The sequence below is a fragment of the Anas platyrhynchos genome, chromosome 2 (genome assembly GCF_047663525.1).
Source record: "Anas platyrhynchos isolate ZD024472 breed Pekin duck chromosome 2, IASCAAS_PekinDuck_T2T, whole genome shotgun sequence".
Taxonomy (NCBI): Eukaryota; Metazoa; Chordata; class Aves; order Anseriformes; family Anatidae; genus Anas; species Anas platyrhynchos.
The window spans coordinates 96,577,691-96,598,203 of record NC_092588.1 but is presented as its reverse complement, the minus strand read 5'-3'; the positions used below and the strand labels follow the sequence as shown (position 1 = coordinate 96,598,203).

Below are 20,513 nucleotides of genomic sequence, written 5' to 3'. Positions count from 1 at the left end.
ATGGATACAAATAAGCTCCACTTGAAATATTACACCTTGCAAGAACACACACTCACAAGATTTTATTCTAACCAAATATGTAGCATTTCCAAGCACCATACATTTGCATGACACTTTCCAAGCTGAGTTTTCAACAGACATGCAAATACAATCGCAGAAATACAAAAACTACAAAACACTGCAGGAAGTAGAAGATACCTGGACTGTTTGCTTTGTATTCTCTTTTTAGGGCCGTCTGACTTCCACATCCACTGGCTGGAGCAACACAAACCTATGCTATCTGCCATCAGATTATGTTCCTTCCCAAAGCTTTGCCTTTATTGTGCCACAGACAATTTTGTCCAAATCACATGCAGAAGGCTTGCATTTAAACAGCAAGGTTAGCAAAGAATTAGGAGTCCACCAAACCCTGACTAAAGGATGAAGGTATGTGCATTTGCTTTCAAAAATTCCTATCAAAACAGTCAAATCATTTACTCGGAGTTTTTCTGGAGACACACTTTGGAAAACGTATCAAGTAAAACTGAGGTTTATTTTGCCATGTATTTGACTTATCACTTTAATAACCTGTTACACCCAGCAAAATGCCTCATGATTCAGCCCACTGCAATTGATTGGAATGGAATGTTTGCTTAACATATTTGAGGATGACCTACAAGCATTGGTTCCTGTGGTTATAGCTCACTCAGCATTATTTTTACCCTTGACCAGTTTTCTTCACAGACACCTCTAGCCAAGCTAAAGAATAATAGCCAAGAAAATCAGAATTCTTTACATATTTACATTAAGTAGTTAATTGTTCCCTATTTCCACACTACTGTTATTTTGTTACATCTTCCTTCAAGCTGACCCAGCAATAAAAAATTAGAGCTATGAATTATACTTGATGTTACAGAGTTATCAAGTCTAACATTTTCACCAGGATGAGTATGGCCAAGTAGTAAGGAAGAGCAAAAATGCTGCATAAGTTTTGTTGATACATAATGATAATTAAAGTTACAACTCAGGAGAAGTGGAGTCCATGCTGACAAGCCTCCCTTAAATCATTGACTCAAAGTGTTGCAGAAGCCAGCAAACATCGAGTATCACAACTGCTGTTGTGAACTAGCCAGAGAGCTTCTTTTTGCCATGACACAAGAAATTGTGGCAAAGGGAGACAAAGGTCTGGATCACTGCAACTGTTCAATTTACAACACAGCCTCCAAATAGTTGTCTTTTCAGATCAGAAGGTGTGATGAACCACAATGCAGGGGACTCGAAGGAGTATGGGGCTGGGAAAGAGCATTGTTCATGCTAGCTTCACTGCTAGAGACAGAGGATGTGGTGACTCTAAATCTTGCATCAGAGCAACTACTGGGAATACAAGCTTACTCGCTGAGGGGTTTTGTGAGCCAGTTCCAAACTATGTTCAGCCCATGATGATAATGGTGCCATTTTTAATGTTATCTTTTAAATATAAGGATATTTCATTCATTTGCTTATTGATAACAGTCTATTCTTAGTCAGTCACAATTTCATCGCTTTTTTTTTTTTTTTTTTTTTTTTAATCTCATGCCTTTGAGGACTCCCTATGCTTTTTAATTCTTCTTTCCTACCACCTTCATCATAGAATCACTTAGGTTGAAAGCGACCCCAAGGATCACCCAGTTCCAACCCCCCTGCCATAGGCAGGGACACCCCCCACTGGACAAGGTTGCCCAAGGCCCCATCCAGCCTGGCCTTGAGCACCTCCAGGGATGGGGCATCCACCACTTCCCTGGGCAACCTGTGCCAGTGCCTCACCACCCTCTGAGTGAAGAATTTTGTCCTTATAACTAGTCTAAATCTACTCTCTTTCATTTTAAAGCCATTCCCCCTTGTGGTATCACTACACTCCCTGACAGAGTCCCTCCCCACCATTTCTGTAGGCTCCTTTAAGGACTGGAAGGCCGCTATAAGGTCTCCCCAGAGCCTTCTCTTCTCCAGCCTGAATAACCCCAACCACCTCAACCTGTCTTCTGAGGAGAGGTGCTCCAGCCCTCTGGTCACCCTCACAGCCATCCTCTGGACATGTTCCAACACATCCATGTCCTTATCATAGAATTATTCAGGTTGGAAAAGACCTCTAAGATCATAAAATACAATCTTTAACATAGTACTGACAAGTCCACCACTAAACCGTGCTACAAACCTGTACCTAAATGTTTCTTGAAGACTTCCAAGGATAGTGTTGACTCAACCACTTCCCTAGAAAGCCTATTCCAACGCCACATGACCCTTTCAGTAAAGAAATTTCTCTTGATATCCAATGTAAACCTCCCTAGTGCAACTTGAGGCCATTTCCCCTCATCTTATCACTTGGTGGTTCCGCAGGCCCACCTCTCAAACCTGTCCAGGTCCCTTCCTTCCAGCATGTCAACCGCACCACACAGCTTAGTGCCATTGGCAAACTTTCTGAGGGTGCACTCAGTCCCACTGTCCATGTCATGATGTTAAGATGTTAAACAGCAACAAAATCAGTAGCAACCCCTGAATAATGCCATTCATAACTGGTTTCCACCTGAACATGAAGTCATCAACCACAATTCTTTGAGTATAACCACCCAAACAATCCTTATGCTCTGAGTGGTCCCGCTGTCACATCCATGTCTCTCCAATTTAGAGACAAGGACCTCATACAAGACAGTGTCAAATGCTTTGACCAAGTCCAGGTAGATGACATCAACTGCTCCTTTTCATCCCTATGTGCTTGTTGCATGAAATGGAGGAGAGCAGATGCTGAGTTCCCTCCATTTGTTTTGAGAGACTTTTGTGCGATTCTGCAAAGGGAGTTGCCTTCATTTTTGCTTTCATTATCATTACTCAGCTCCTTGCTGTGTTTGCAGACAGGACATCTTTCTAATTCCTGCCTTCCCCAAGCTGGGTGGAGCCACTAGTATTTGTTCTTCCTCAGAGGTGCTTTTGCTTGTGACCCAATTTTTGCTGAATACAACTTGCAATTGTACATTCATGTGAAATTCCACCATGCCATTACAATCTCCCTGTGTGGGAGTATATGCAAATGATAGAACAAGAACTGAACCACTTATAGGGTTGAGTTTTTTTGGAGGTTGTTGGTGGTGTTTTGTTTTGTTTCGTTTTTTTTTCCATTCACATTTTAAGCACTTATCTGTTCTCATTGATCAACTGAATTTCAGTGAGATAAATACTCAGAATTTTCACTTTCATGTCTGATTTCAATCCAGACTTGAACTGGACCAAACTATGTCCAGCCTTTCCTTTTCTCTACATTCAGTGTGACGTGGTATTCCCCTCATATTCTTAAACTTCTTACTGTTTTGGGGCACCTGCAAGATCTTTCAGAAATTGCTAACACTACAGGTAGCAGACAAGATCAGACTGGCCATGCTCCTTCCTGCTTGCTGCTAATATTACCCTATGGACTCCAGCAATAAACAGTGGACATTGGTGTATTTCTTCAGTAGACAGAAGCAAAATTTGAGTATCTATGTGTTAAATGACTTTCAATCCTACTTCATTCAGGCTGATTTCAGGAACAGTAGTCATCCTTATATAGCAAGTTAGTCCAAGTTTTTAGGACTTACTTTTTAGGACTTTTGGCTCAGGCTAAATTTTCCAAAGAAAAACAAAATCATTCTGTCCTGTCAACCTGCTAAACTTTCTGTCCCACTATGAACAACTTAATTCTTCTTTTGCTTGCCTCCTTTTTAAGCATGTGGTATAGCAATATATTTAGTTACGTATTTAGTTCCACATCAAGACTGATGAGAACCAACAAGTGTGGTTTTTTTTGGTTTGTTTCTAAGGCTGCATACACGTTTATTCTTCTGAAAAAAAAAAATAATGTAATTTTGCCTCACTTATAATCAACTAAAAAGGAAAGGCTCTGAAAATATGTTTGTTATAGCAATCGAATGTAGGTACAAGTACACCACAAGCACTGTGTAACTGTTCCAGTTCAGCTGATATGAAGCAGGTCTGTATAAGATCCATTTGACAAAAAAATGTTCTTTAACTCCTCTTCATACTTGAACAACCACCTATTTAGAGGGATGGATGGTTTTACAAGGTGCAGTGAACAAACATCATAGCACAACACTAAATGGGGATGGTTCTGACTTCTCTCCTTCTCCTGCAACTTCCAAAATGCTGGCTATAGTACTTTTTGGACAACTTTTCAGAGTGGTGGAGGAGAGGAGAATCATCTCGTACCTTTTTAATTCATTATATTTGCTTAACAAAAAGTCTGCATGATCTAATATAAGGGATGGTGCAAGACCCTTGAATCATGTCCAGGGAAGGATTGGAGAGAACCAGTCAAAACCCCAGATCAATAAATTCTCAGCTGGGTTTGTTCACACATGGACTCATTAAGTAGTTATACAACTGTTTATACCACACAAAAATGGAGGCAGGAAAAAGAAAGAGACTGAAAAGCAAGACTGTACTTTATCATAGCAAACTGTGATTTTATTTCGCAAGACCAACTTCAAACCGCCACCTTGGCTTAGGTCTTCAGATTTTTATCTCAGTAACAGCATTTGCTTAAGGAGCTACAGCTCCTGCATTGACCCCTCTTTGCTAGGGGTAAATGCATAGGGTGAACTGCATCAGAAAACTGATTTCAACTTAGCAAAAACCCACACGTTGTTTTTATTCGTTGTTTTGTTGTTGTTTTAAATGTCCATTCCTCTTCCCTGTTCTCATTTCCCCACATGATCTCACCAACAATACTATGTGCCCAGCTAAGTCTATCATTTCCTGATGTTTACTTTGCAGGGTGCTGCTCTTATATTTCCAGCTTATCAGAGGACGATGGTGCTGCTTGTTATCTGGCTCCTGCTTCCGTCTTATTGGGACAACTCTGTGGTTACTTGAATTGGGGAACCGATGCAGGTTAAAAATATCTTGCAACTTTTTTTTTTTTTTTTTTTTTTTTGCAATCCATAAGAAGGATGTCTGCCTACAGCGTAACAGCGTAATAGCTCTGGTGCTTTGCAGAACAAATGGTACCTAATGATGTTGTCTTGGTAGATCACTCCACCTGAAGATGAGTAAATCATGCAAAGTAGGGACTTTTTTTTTTTTTTTTTTTTAAATAAAATGGTGTGGTTTCAACAGTATTCAAGCTGGGGTAAGTGTAGGTTGCTGGAGAAAATGGTAGTTCAGCTTTTTTCATTCCCTTCTCTAGTACCTCAGTGACTGTATTGCTAGAAAGTGAGTTAGTTGAAATCATGGATCAGGCAGAAGAAAGGTCTGGATTTTTTCCTCCTTTTTGTGAAAGAAGCGGGGGAGGAAGAGGAAATTTTCAGATTAAATGATTGTACTGCTGCATGGCTGTAGATCTCAGGTAAGGAGAGTGTTCGTAGCCCACATGCTAGAAGGTTATGCGCAGAATCACGCTGTTTGCAGGTTGTAGAATTGTACAGGATCAGGTACATCCTGTAACCCTAACATGGGTGCAACTTGGTTTATTTACTAGCTTCTGCAGTCTTTGTATAGGGGTAGTTAAACAGTATGCAGAAACTGCTAGCGATTCATGTTTTTTCAAGGAGCATGCTATCCTTTAATTCTGAACTGAAGAACTGTAAGATATTCCCTGTTTCCAGCAGCTTCTTGGAAAATGAATATTATTACAGGATTAACTACCTCTGTATTTCTTCTAAAACACTACAGGCCTGTCATGCCAAGACATACAATGTTGATAACTGCATCCACATCTTTTAACTCTCACCTTATTAAAGTTTTTGATGACTAAAAATGAACCCCCCAAAAAATTGCTACCAAGTCAGCCTATTGTAATATCAAACCCCACATTCTACCTCCAGCTCTAAGAAGAGCAAATGCCACTCAGGATCATGATCTGACTGTTTTCACTCTCTTCATGCTTCCACAGCAACCACATTTGTTGCACTGCATATTTTTGAGGCTACATCTATACTTCATCCATGCCTGCTTTTACAACCTTTTGTGACAGCAAGTTCAAGATGTTCATCGGCTGCTGCATGAACCTTCATCTGTTTTAAACTGACACCCTAACTGCTTTCATCAAGCACTCCCTACTTCTCATCTTGCAGATTTCATAATGGCAGCTCCACATTCAGCTTGTCCACTACTTTCCTGACTTGGTAAATGTTGACCCTGACCCCTCCTGACATTTTTCTCACCAAACTGAGGAAACTTTGCATTGTGAGGCAGCTGCTCAATCCCATCAATCATTTCACTTGCCTTTTTATGTATTTTATCTGACACTACCACGTTCTCCTTAAGATGTGACAATGAGGCATACCCTTAAATGCACTGCACAGAGCCACTCAGCCGCCTTTCCCCAGATTCCTAGTTTTGCCACCAAAGAACACAATGGACAAATACCCAAGCTGTGGTTTTCAGCCCAAGAACGCTTTTAGCATACACAATTATACAGCCAGTTTCTACTCCTCATATAGCATTTTCTGTCCTGTAACTGAGCTTGCCCAGTCAATAGTGTTCCTGAGTTGTTACACCTGATATGCACTAGCATCTATTCAACTACAATTTGGACAGAATGATGCAAAGGTGACTTTTTTTTGTTCTCTACTGTACAGCACCTAGCACAATATGATCCTGATTCAGGAGGCAGGCTTTTAGATGTTTGAGCTATCAGGGAACTCCTCTTCTCCCTGATAACAAAGGCCTTAAAAATATATATAATAATACACATCATAATGCAATACTAGTCAAAGACATTATGATTAAAACACCAGCTAGACTTGAGCTTAGGCACTATGCCTGCTTGATTTTCTTGTTCACATAACTTCTTTCATTTCTGACATTTTTTAAAAACAACTGCCAAAATAAATCATTAAATTTTCCACTGCCCTTTCAGGGGCACAGATACAGCCAAACCAGAACCCAGGAGGCAGCAGTCCAGATTGCAGCTCCTGTGACAAGCCTCATCTCCAGGAGGAATACAGCCTGGTTCAAGATTTGTTAGAAGACTGCCTTTAATACAGTCTAAGGGAGTTATTGTTACTCCTGTAGAGGCATTTTTTTCCAAATACAATAATAAATAAAAAAGAAAGAAATAACTGTATGGGTGTTGTTTTTATTTATATATGGCATAATCGGGAAATATAGGTCAGCTACAAAAGATAAAGAGTTCTGTGTATGACAACCAAAACACAGATGCTCTGTTTGTCACCCAAAACAAAAACATAATTGTAAGCCATGTGTTGCCAGTCCCCCATTTGTAACATTTTCACTTCAAAGTTTCTTGTTACCTTGTACAAGATTTCACTAATTGCTTTTCTTTCTGTTAATTTTAAAAGTAGTGATATTTTGAAGTCATCCCTACCTGCAAGGCCTCAAAAGCCGGAGTTACCCAGGCTCTGCAGAAACATTACCTATACTACAGTTCTCCTGCATATGTACAGACATACATGTACAATTATACTTCGAGAGGAGTGGAAAAAAAAATACTTATTGGGCTTGTTCAGCCTGGAGAAAAGGAGGCTCAGGGGCGACCTTATTGCTCTCTACAGGTACCTCAAAGGAGGCTGTAGCGAGGTGGGGGTTGGTCTGTTTTCCCACATGCCTGGTGACAGAACGAGGGGGAATGGGCTTAAGTTGCACCAGGGGAGTTTTAGGTTGGATCTTAGGAAGAACTTCTTTACTGAAAGGGTTGTTAGACATTGGAACAGGCTGCCTAGGGAAGTGGTGGAGTCACCATCACTGGAAGTCTTCAAAAGACGTTTAGATGTAGAGCTTAGGGATATGGTTTAGTGGGGACTGTTAGCGTTAGGTCAGAGGTTGGACTCGATGATCTTGAGGTCTCTTCCAACCTAGAAATTCTGTGATTCTGTGATTCTGTTATTTGAAGCTGTTACTGGAGCAAAGGAGCTCTGCTCATCTCATAGCAAAAGGCAGATTAAAATGTGTGCTTTAACCACCTCATCATTAGTGCTGTAGCTTCATTGAAGTGCACGCGTTTGTCCACATCCCTGGTGTTTTTCATGTTTCTCAAACAACAATATCTTATCACACACAATCGAAGGAAAATATGCAGAAGGGGTCTCAGCCTGTATAAGCCTCTCTTTACAGCCTCCATCCAACAAGCAGTGATAAACATTGAACAATATCTAATAAAAGTCACAGACATCTGAGTAATACTGGTGGCATTTAGAACTCTTCTCATATTTATGTGACTCAGAGTCAGACACTGCATATTTTCAGTAGAGAATAAACAATCTCAAAGTCCTCTCTGCAGTACAATCCAAAATATTCTAGAAGTCCATCCTTTTCCACCCTTGTTGCAATCTAAAGGCAGCCAAAAGCCATCACACTTCCTTTCATGCAGAACAGAAAACATCTTTGTTCTCCAAAACAGGATCCTTCCCACCAAAGGTAGAGGCAAAGCCTCTTCTGATTGCATTGGGATAAATTGCTTCAACAAACCAGTGTATTTGCTCAACCCCTCTTCTTGGAAATATTCACTGTACAATCAGAGTTTAAATGCCAACAGGCAAGTTCAGTTGGGTCTAGCATATTGAAAAATGCTGTGTCACAAATCAGGGCAATTAGCAAAGCAGTCCCACTATTTAATTTGTGTGGAGGAATAACAGCAGCCAGTAATTACTTTAACAGTTTTTCTTGACAGACACTTCAAAGGCCATGACAATTGAAATTTGAGGAGAGAAGAGATTAAAAAAAAAAAAGAGAGAGAGAGAGAAAAGGGAGGTCCCAAAACAAACTATGACATACTGAGAAGGTTGGCTGGGGTTACAAACAGTTAAATGAAAAACTGAAACTGGTCTGTTAAATTAAAAAAAAAAAAAAAAAAAAAAAGCGCTGCACTATCTTACGAGCAACTGTTCTAGCTGTCTTGCTAAATTTAGTCTTTCTAAATGCTTAACTGTATCTAAGTTCCTTTTATTTCTTGGGCGTGGATAAGAATTACAGCAAGAGAAAAGTTAGTTCATGTCTCAGCTGCGTTTAGCAGCTCCTAAACAACTGTGAAATGCAAAACAGAAACAAAACACCCTTCAGCTTAAGAGTAAGCCAAAACTGAACTGATAACAAGACAGTAGCAAGGGTTATCTGCCTCTATGCAGCTAAGCTCAGGTCTATTTAGTTTAAAACCTGAGGTTATGGAATCTTCAGCAGGTTTTGAATCACTCTCTTTTTTTCATTGATTAGAAATGGTACCTCTGCAGCTCTATTTTGTGCAACTTTGCAAACTTTTTTTTTTTTCCTGATTTCAGCTTTTCTATCAGTGATACTAGGAACGAATGTACTACTTTGTCTAATTCAGATGAACATGTCCAATTTATTCAGACTAGGCATTCCATTTTTATTACAGCTACAGCCATTTCATTACTCTGTGCTGAAATCATTGCATCACTTCATGAATCACCCACTGCCATGCTATCTGCAGACCAAAAAGAGGCAGCAACATAACTTACAGAGCAGGATAGCGACAGGACAGCAGGCAGGAAGGAGTAGCAAATATTATAGTCAAGGGTTATTTCTACCTGATCAGCCAAAGAGAGAAGCAATATGCACTGAAATTCTTCTCAGACTTCAAAGAGCCCTTCGTGCTTTACATATTTCAATTTCCTGCACACAACTTTTCAGCAGAATACTAAATATGCACAAACATGAAAGCTGATGGCCTCAGTGCTGAAGCTTGATTAAACTTGATAGACATGAGGGCCTCGGCATGTTCAAACTTTTATTTCACCTTTCTGAACAAAAGAAATTAGTGCAAAAGCATTAAGTAGATCTCCCAGTACCTACACTCTCACTGACAGTATTTTATGGAAAAAGCTTCATATTTTTTATAAGTAGTATTTAAAAAAAAAATGTGGCAATTGTTTTGATAGTCTGTGCAAGAGGTGTGTTGAATGATTTACCTACCTTCTCTGTGATGTAGAAGTTAGAACTATCAGCATGTTGCAGTGCAAATTGATCATGATTTGCAAGAGACCACCTTAGAAAGATGAAAACAAGTTAAATCACAAAATGAAACCTTAAAATAAAAAACATTTACACAACTTTACCATGATTAAACAAGTGCCTGTCTGTCCCATGTATTTCTCATACTTACTCAGTCTTCAATTATGTGCTAAAAAAAAAAAAGCATGCTTACATGGGGAAAACCTCAGTACAAATATATCCCATAAGTTAGATATTTTCCCTTTTCATAAGTGAAACAAAGCTCTACATTGTCACTGCACTGACACTTCAGTGCTCCAAAAATAAGTTGATAATGATCTGATAATTCATTCCAGATCTGTTAAAAAAATAGGAAGTATAATTCTTCGCTTGCAGTTAGCAAGATCACTATATTACTAAAAACATTTACAGTACCAGGATTTTATGCTATCTTATACAATACCCAATGCATATAGTACTAAATTGATATATTACATTACTCAAAATATTGCCTCTCTAATTCAGCATCAATTTGATGAATGTAAAGTAGCTTTTTCTCTATGGTAGCGCTTGCTGGAAACAGCATTTTTTCAAATATTTCCATACCAAATCTAAAGCAAGATATTTCCCTTAGCCAGTTATTAATTCATGCTGCAGGACTTGGTTGCCACATTTTAGTTTCATGTGAGCATTCACATCAACTAGACCAGCCTACAGCATCCAGTAGGTACTGTTTACAAATCCAAGCCACAACCAGTGCAGCACTTCCTTAACTGTGGTCCTCTGTTGATCTGTGATACATTGCAAATCCAAAAATCTAAAGATAAAACAACTGCAAGGTTGAAAAGTCTAATGACTTGTCATAAAGGATATCTAAACTTTCTTCAGAATACTCATAACCTCCTGGTTGGCTTAAATCAAGAAGGTATAGTATCTAGTATGTCGTGTATGGCAGAACTTACCCATCGCAGACTTCTTTTATTATTGAGGACAGTGGTTTTTTCTGGTTAAGGAGAGAAGAAAAAAAATAAAAATCACTGAATTAGAAAGGCCTGAGGTCTGAAAATAATTCCAAAACTACAGATTCCAAATAAGAAAACAAATTAATAGCATTTATTTTTCTTTTCAATATTAAGCTTGGAAGGACCCAAAAGTTTTCTGGTGTTTTGGGCTGATAATCTAAAAAGACAGCTATTCTATACATATTCTCCATAATATTATCAGTCCTTTTTGTCATCGTTAACCTATATGGCATCAACTCAGCTTCTCCACTGAGAAATCAAAGGGTCTTTTGTGTGTACTGCATCTCACTGCCCAGCAGAAACAGAAAATTCAGATATCAACAAAAGCATTTTCCAGCAATGACATCTGAAGCAAGATGACATTCAATATTTTTAAGCCTTTTTTTTTTTTTTTTTTTTGGCCTTTTCAGATACCATACATGTGATGACAGTAACCCTCTCTAAGTATGAATATACAGGCTCCTCTCTGATAAAACAAACTGGAAGGTGTTACAATCCCAGATGTATCAGTTCTTCTTTATTCTCTGCATCTGCAGGCACAAGCATTTGGACTGACTGAAAACAGCCCTGCTGCTTTGGGTCCCAAAGAAGAAGGAGCAGTCTAGTCTGGTGATGGTGCAATACTCTGAATGTTGCTCTAAACATAGGGTGCACACACAAGTGCTTTCAGAAAATTTCTGGGTGAAAGAAAAATGCATGTTTTTAACCCAAAGTATAAATGAAGTTAGATGGGAAAAAAAAAAAAAAAAAAAAAAAGAAAGAAAAAAAGAAACAGAAAAATGTCACTTTTGGATGACTACAGGGTCTTTTTCCTCCAAGACTGGGTGACCACACAATCTATCGCATACATCTGTTGCTTTGTGAGAACTCCCCAAATGACCCACGGAGCCTCCTCTTTACTTTCAACAATCACAGTTCAACAGTTCATTGAATTCTTAAAAAAAAGAAAACTGCACAGCAACCTATAAACAACCCAGAAGCCGACACTGTTACCAAAAGCAGCAGACTCCCTTTAGTGTTTATGGAAAATTGATAAGGCTAAAAGTCAGTTCAGTAGCAGGGTGTACTATGGGGAGGGAGAATTACTTTTCCTGTTGGATTTGTTTTCTAAACAGCACAGACAGAAAACAAGGGATGAAAAATCCCTGCTCACACCAGATTCAGGTAAGGATGTTATTTCAACAGTCCAGTCAACTAAATCTTTTTATGTACAGGTTAAAATGTAAAATGAGCATTTTAATGGAAGATAAATGAAAGCAACTGCTGAAAGAATCCTGTCCCCTCTTGCTATACCTTCTGGGTTCTTGCTTTCCACCCTTCCTTTCCACTGCCATTACTGTTTTCATGTGACCACACAGATGAGTCACACAAGGGAACCTGATCAAACTAAAAATTGACATAAGAAAAAGCAAAGGAAAAAAAACTTTCATCTGGATCTATATCCTCATCTGACTTGCTATGTGCCTAAATGAAAAGCAAATACCAGTACACAAGAGAAAAGGCAAGAAGCACGAAACTGTTCTCCTCTGCAGCAGCCAGCATGCACCTTCTCCATAGCATCTTCTCGCCTTTGTGTGTGCAGCTGGGACCAGATGAGGCAGATCACACAAAAGGTTTTCCTCCCCAAAACTTACAAAGAGAAGAGGAAAAGGAAAAAAATCCCACTGATGGAGGAGCACTGGGCTGTCCAGCTCTGGATAAGGCCCAGTTGGTGTCCAATGGGCACGTGCCAGCTTGCAGGTGAGCTACCCCAAATGGAGCATGCAGATCTGCTTGCTGCCTCCCCTTCGCTCCTCAGGATGCTCAGCTCACGTGCACCCCTCTGACATATTGGCTTATCTCAACTGAATTTGTACCTGGGATATTCATTCCCTTCACAAAGTAAATTGGTATCAGCTAACAGATTTAAAACAACAAAGGACAAGAATAATTGCCTCTCCTCCCCACCTGCTACAGGAAACCAGGATGAAAAGGAACTGTAGCAACCTAGACCTGCAATAATACATAGGTTGAATACAATTACTGTTGAAATCAGGATATCAGTACTTCTAAATCCTTTGCCCCATCAGCTTCCACATCCTTTCTCAACGCCACCCATTTCCCTCCCCCTTTTCCAATACTATGCCATCTTTGTATTATTATTTGACATTGTTTTTTGTTCACTTTTCTAAGTATTTCATTTCAAACAAATCAACAAGAACCTGTAAGGGACAGTTCAAAAATGAAAGCAAGGATCCTAAATAATAAAAATTATTAACACAGGCAGCCTTTCAGGGTACTGCTTTGTCTTCCTGTGCTATGTTGGGTTTACATAGCAAGGTTTTGGTAGCGGGGGAGCTGCAGGGCTGTAGGGACATGGTTTAGTGGGGACTGTTAGCATTAGGTCAGAGGTTGGACTCGATGATCTTGAGGTCTCTTCCAACCTAGAAATTCTGTGATTCTGTGAAAAGCCCATCAGCTGCCCCATATTAGATAAGGGCCAGTTTCAGCTTGCTCCAAAGGGACCCGGTGTTGCCCAGAGCCGAGCCAGTGAGGGATGTTGTTTGCACCCCTGTGAGAGGAGATTTTGCCCCGGGCCGGAGCTGCAGCCCGTGGAGAGGAGCCCACACAGGAGCAGGGGGGTCTGGGGGGAGCTGCCGCCCACCCGTGGGGTCCCATGCTGGAGCAGTTTGCTCCTGGGGGATGGATGGATGGACCCCGTGGGACGGAGCCATGTAGGAGCAGTGCTTGAAGAGCTGCTGCCTGTGGGCAGTCCCGGCAGGCTCAGGTCAGGAAGGACGGCATCCCGTGGGAGGGACCCCATTGTCAGGGAGGGACCATGAGGGAGCAGTGGGGACGAAATGCTATAGACTGACCACAGCCTCCAGTCCTCGTTCCCCTGTGCTGCTTGGGGGGGCGGAAGTGGAAGAGGGTGGATGGGGGGAAGATGTTTTCAGTTTGTCTTCTCTGTTTCTCACTCCTCTAGCTTGTTAGTAATAGGTAGTAAATTTCTCCGGTCTCCTTACTCTGAGTCTGTTTCACCCATCACGATAATTGTTATCTCCTTATCCTTATCTCAACCCTTGAGCCCTTTTCATGATATTTTGTCCCCCTTCCCCTTTGAGGAGAGGGAGTAAGAGAGGGGCTGTGGTGGAGCTCGGCTGCCCAGATGGTAAAACCACCACATGTATCACTCTTGCCACAGTACTGAAGTGACTAAGCACAAGTCAGTTAACAGCAACAGGATGATGAAAAAGTGGAAGTCTTCTGGGACACAAAGTTTGCAATCAGTAATTCAATAGCACTAGAGTGAGCTTTACAAATTAACAAATGTAAATTAATTTACATTTGCAATCCTAATAAGCTCCTGCTCCTCATAATCCTTTGGGCTCTGCTCACCCTGCAAATAACTCTCCAGACAAAACTTCGCCCCTTCCCGCAAAGCAGACAAATTGCCATCAGCACAGGCACTCCCAGCTGTGAGCAGGGCACTGCTGAAAGCAGGCAAGGGCTGCCACAGCCTCCCAAGGAGACTCTGCACATCTGCCCTGGGGCCTCCACACCAACAACCTTATTTGCTCTGCAAGGGGCAGAAGGGTGAGTGATGGGCTCCTCATTACAGCTCAATTTTATAGATATGTTTTTTTTTTGAAACATGAAAGATGAGGTAAACATTTACCTTTGCTTTCTGCAAAGTACATCTACTCTGCAGGCCATTCAAAGATATGTTTGTGTTTTTTTTGGCCCAGATGTAAATACTTGCCTGATGTCAAGGAGAAAGAATATTGTTTTGATTATTTCAATCTTCACACAACTATTTTTATGGAAATATACATCATATTTTTGCAGCATTTATGTGTAAAAAGAAACTCACCTTAATATGCTTCAAAGAATTTCCTACCATCACATAATCCAAGACAATCTCAAAGTATTCTCTTCATCAAAATAATTATTTTGTACTAGTGTCTTTTAATTGTTTTGGATGTTTTTTGCCTCTATATCCTCTCCTACACCAGGAAAATTGAAGTGTACTTTCACACATGCTGAGATGATCTTCTTAAAGCTTTAAGAAGATCAAGCTGTAGCTTTAATGCATGAAATAACACAGATCAAAGTAAATCTTATGCTCGCTATAGGAGATAACCCCCCTTTTATCTAACATATCACAAACATCTGCACTGAACACATCAGTTAGTATAAAAGTATTTTCCTAGTGTAGGTATTAAATTGATAGCTCAAATCCAGTGGGAAATAATAACAAGGAATTACGGCCTCATGACCTGTTGATCAGTGTACACATGGAGAACACTAAGCATAGGCAGTGTTAGAATTGACAAATCTGCACACCCGGTAAAGCTTTACCTGCGTTGGCTGGTTAGTACAAGTGTCTGAGATGCTGGCCAAGTCTTGTCCTAATGACATCTACCATGCAGCACTACCTAGTCACCATGTCTGCGCCACCTGCGTATTCCTGAGGACACCTCTACAGGCTACACTAAGGAGAACACAATCCCCAGCTTGGTCTACTTTGGTACCACCCCTGCACTGTGCAGGATGCTGCTGCCTGTGCAGTATTTTGTACCTCTTCTAAGGGAACTTGGAGAGCACAAACTGAGATTTCCCGCTACTTCCCCATCAGCTTCATCCTTTCATGCCTATGCCTTGGGTTTCCCATAGAGGCAACCACTCAACAGGTAGCACTAAGCATGAGCATGTTGGATGAACCCAGGCCGTTGCTTTGCTTTAGGGAAACTGTGGAACAAGCCAAAAAAATAAAAATAAATGCTCAGACTACTCAGTGCTGCCCACGCCCTAGGTGCATTTCAATCAGCAGTACGCTGACCTGGGCTTAAAGCACTTCTAAATCACACAAAGTATTTACATGTGTGAACCGTAATGAGCACAGAAGCTTAAATCTGGGTGGAATCCTGTGTTGTATGTGCAGTTCAGATATGCTCTGATGGTGCTATATTGGGGAATTGTAGATATTAGTTTCCTTTAGACCAAGGCTGAATACATTTTCTTTTCAAGTAGCCAGCAGAGATTCATAGCTTTGTTTTGGATAACGATCGGGATATCACTTTCCTTGCCTGAAACCTCTTAATTAGAGAAGTAAAGAGAAAAACCTTAACCCTTGCTGTTGTTAAGCCGATCACAGAAAAACAGCAGATGCAGCACATCTGTTAGCAGAAAACACCCAGTGTGAAACAAAGTTCTGTTGCTGATCTGTACATCTGTCAAAAAGCAGAATCTCAAGCCAGTAAATGTACCATTCTGTCTGTTATTAATGCTACCATTCTGCTAACAAATCTTTTAGTGCAAAAGTCATTTTTATGGCTATTACAAAACAGAAAACCACCTCTTCTCATGATCACTAGAGGCTTCACCTGTTAACTATCATATGGCAGGGGCTACAGAAACAGCAGCAGGACTGTCCAGTGGCCAGCACACCAAACACCAGGAAGCCTGTCTCCTTGACTCAGTTTCACTGCTGACTTCTCACTGTGCAAGATACAAGGTCTTTCCCTTCAAGGGGAAGACCCTGGACAGCTTTGGACTTCAGCCAGCCCAGCCTGCCTTCCCTGCTGTGAACCACTTTTGGAATCAACTCTCCATTGGCTACAGTGAACCATCAATGAGACTTGACTTGTTTGTTAGGCACTGGGCAGCTGTACAGGATGGAAAATAGGATTTCCATCACTTGGGGGAGCACTGAGGGAGTGGACACTTGAAGCATGGGGGCACTGCAGCAGCCAAGACCATAGAAGCCAACCAAGACCAGGTTAGCACTACGAGGTTTTGTCAGAGCAGCAGCACAACCCAAGGCAGGAAACATTCACACCCCAGAGGGGACACACAAAACCCACAGTGGGTTCTGCTTGCTGATGGGAGAGCTTTTACTGGCTTAGTGTACAGCCCCTTAAGAAACCATTTTAATGTGCCAGCAGAAAAACTGGTATAAATATAGCAGTAGAGGTTCTGAAGAACACACGAGACTGGAGAAAAGCAGGCATTGGTTTCTTCTTCCTCTTCACCCTCAGCTGCAGTTTCCTCTGTTTCTCCCTTCCCTCCCCCAAGGACATCTTAACACTTAAATCTGTATTTCACTAGATCTAATCATTGCCCTGCAGATCATATATTTAAGATAAACCATCTGTAAAACAAAGAAGCAGTGCTCTGGTGTGAAACACATTATTAAAACAAGCAAAACAGAATTTTACAAATTCTTACTCCACAACCTGTCATCCTAACAAGCTGTAGTATCCCTCGCTTCCTTAAGTAGTTTGCAAATAGGGACACCAAAAATCTCAGTCAAAAGAGTACTAAAAGGTAATAAAACACCTAAGGCCCCACAGTTCAGTGGATTACAGGAGATTTACAACATACTTGCACCACATATTTAAAATACAATTCAGAAGACTTGAAGAGTTACAAAGCAGGGCTTTAAGATGTGGCTTTTCATGTAACCACTTTATTAGGCCTGGATACCTTTGAAAACCAAATTTAAACTCCCCCCAAACCACAGCTCATGACTGACACATTGCTGACCTACCAGTGTAGAAGGGTCTCCACATGAAGAAACTAAAATTTATACTGTAGTGGTTTGTTTGTTTGTTTGTTTTGTTTTGTTGTTGTTTGTTTAATAGTGCTCTCTTTTGTAGTACAATCTTGGAGTCCTGGGAAGAGTATTATGAAACTGAATTATGAAGTGTTCCTGGATACTCCAGTTGGCCAGAATGTGAATGAGGTTATCTTGTAATTAATTCAAGTGGTGTGTAACTCCAGGAATTTCATGATTATACAGACTGTTTCCTTTAAATACAGCAGAATTAAATTTTAAGAGAAGAGACAACTGCTGTTTCTTAACAAAAATAATAATAATAATTTTAAAAGTTGCTACAAGCATCCCTGTTGTCTCAATGCATGTGCCTGTGCGCAGATGCAATAACCTTACAGTTATGTTCAGCCTTCACCTTAAGAAGGCCATCAGCTGAGGGTACCAAAATTCAGGCTCCCATCATGAGGTTCTGGCTAGTAATATGGTGCTAATAAAATCAGACCCAGAGTAAAATAGGTAGAACACCATTAATTCTCATCTTGTTTCAAAAGGTGCTCTTCCTTAGCACTGTCTGTGCCATGGGTCAGGAACACTGGGACACTATTTCTCCAAGACCTTAAGGAGGGACACTATTTCAAGTGCCTTCAGGATCTATTTTTGCTTCTATAGCTTAACTGTTTCCTAACATATAAGACAGCAACAAGTAGAAAATAAATAGCATTTATTAGACTAACTCAACATTTCCATTTCATTTTTCCCCATTTCTTTCACATTTTCTAACCCTTCCCTACAGCTATTGCCTTTTCAGTCTGTTAAGCTTTCTTGCTTTCTCTGTATTCAACAGTATACGACAGCTGTTTTTTTGTGTGTTTTTTTGTTGGTGGTGGTTGGTTGGTTTTTAAGATATATTTTTCAGTGATGAGGTCCCAGCCACACAGCATGGGATGTCAGTTTGCAGCCTTAACAGACTAACCTGCCAGTAGGAATGTGGCTTTGGACAAGCCCATGGCCAGATTAATAAAACATAACATGCAACTATAACATCTTTATCCAGGATGGCTGTCTGCCACCACAGCAGAGAGCTGAAGCTCTGATGACAAATGCTCCAACCCTATAGCTCGGTATGAAAAGAAACCGTATTTTTCACCATCCACTGCAATTAACAATGATTGATTCATTATGTTAACAAAGTACTGTTTCTGTATACATGTCTTAGTGCACTGAATTATAATCAATGTATTAAAACATCTGCATTATTCCTTCTAATATTATTCTTGTTGCTGAAGAATTATTATTTTTTTTTAATCCAGAAATATAAATAAAATTGAGACCTTTCATTATTCCAACAAAGAAAATGGTACATTAAGTTAGTGGATATGATTTCCTTTACCAGTTCTATTAATAATCCCTGATGATAATAAAACTAAAAGGATAATAAAAAATGTTAAACACTTTCACTATGATTATATGCTGGTTACTATCTGCTTTATAATCAGTTTCATCTACTGTTTTGTGAAGCTGAAATACTGACAGTAATATAACGCATTAAATGATTGTTGATCTTTGTTTAAAACCTGGAAGCTGGTTTTAAATAAGCCCTAGCTTTAGCTAACTGACTTAAGTTAGACAAGTGGGTGTTTTTGAAACATCAGCCACCTTTTGGCTCATCCGCTTTTGGATCGATTTCCCAATTTTGGAGTAAGATTTCATATAGTTTTACAGGTCTATGGGAAGGAGGTAAGTACCCCTCTCTTCCTTCATGCCCTTGGCACTAACCACTTGATTTTAAGAGAGTTGAAGTCTGCGGCCAGCACTAAGGATTGGGAGTTACACTTCATGGCACAGCCTCTTGTATAAGCAGAAGTCAACGTCTCTTCCTTCTTCAGCACCTGAACAATTTTGGTGCTCACTAATACTGCATACATTTAGATTCATGCTGCTAGGATCGTATTGGTATACTGCTATTACTAGTGACAGCACTTGCAGGAACTACAGCTATTCTTAGTCAACACACATGGTAGAAACGATGTGCCACTTTCTTTTCTCTAATTAAGCATTTCACAACCCCTTTTGAACTGCATCTCTCCCTGCAGTTTGAGAAACACTGAACTAAATCAATTAACACTCCCTAAGGGTCCAGATTTAAGGTCTGAAACCCCAAACAACTTGAAAAGTCCCTTTAAAAAATCTCTTCGGTTTCCTCTTAATATGCAGTGAAGTGCAATGACTTCTCTGAAGAAAAGAAACAATTAAAATGACATTTATAACATACACTGGCAGAAGAAAAGAGACAACAATAACTTGAAACATGCTCGTAAAAGAAACTTGCTGACTAAGTCTAAACCGTAGAGAAAGCGTTAATGTAAAGCAGCCCTGCTTCCCCCCACCACATGATGCTCTGCACTGTTTTAACAAGAAATTTTAATTTGACATTGCTCCTGTAAATATTGCCCACTAGACCAGATTATACTTTGAACAGCATCGTACAACTGTTTGGTTTGCTTTCTTTGGTTGCGCAAAAGTAAAGATTCACATCTGCTAAAATTAAATCTGGAGGAAGAGACTGCACGGCCAAGTTTAATTATAAACTGTTCCTTTGTGTAGCACCAGTGTTTACCTCCAATGGTCAGGAAGTTCATCCCAGAGTTTAAAGAAGCCCTAGTTTCAGTACGTAACATTATTATACAAAACACAAATGGATTTGAATGGGTAGGCTAAAATAGTTATCATCCCCAAATATCCTTCTTGTGCCTCTCCTGGATGAATGAAAAGAAAGGTTAGGCACTGAGGCTGGCTCAGCAAAGCACTTTATTATATATTGTTAGTGCAAGCAAAGAGCCTCCCTAACTTAGTGAGACAAATTTTGTCTGCTTAACATTAAAACCATCATTGATGAGCCCAAGTCAACAATTACACAGAAACATAGTACAAAGCATCAACTAGAAAAGGTCTGTACATCAGCGTTCAGGTTGCCAGAAGTCATGCACCTGAAGGGGAGATATTCAACAAAGTTCACTAACATTTGCTGGGAAAAGAAGTAC

The 20,513-nt window shown here is 40.2% G+C and overlaps 1 protein-coding gene across 6 annotated transcripts in view; it reads right to left on the bottom strand.

Annotated features, from left to right (window-relative positions):
* The window catches only part of ELMO1 (engulfment and cell motility 1), a 310,601-nt gene that overhangs the window by 240,489 nt on the left and 49,599 nt on the right, over positions 1-20,513 (bottom strand). For all 6 annotated transcript variants that reach the window (XM_027451441.3, XM_027451440.3, XM_027451439.3 and 3 more), the window contains 2 exons: positions 10,875-10,915; positions 9,895-9,967 (listed from right to left, as the gene is read on the bottom strand). In XM_027451441.3, the coding sequence (XP_027307242.1) occupies positions 9,895-9,967; positions 10,875-10,915 (114 nt within the window). The remainder of the gene's footprint in view (positions 1-9,894; positions 9,968-10,874; positions 10,916-20,513) is intronic.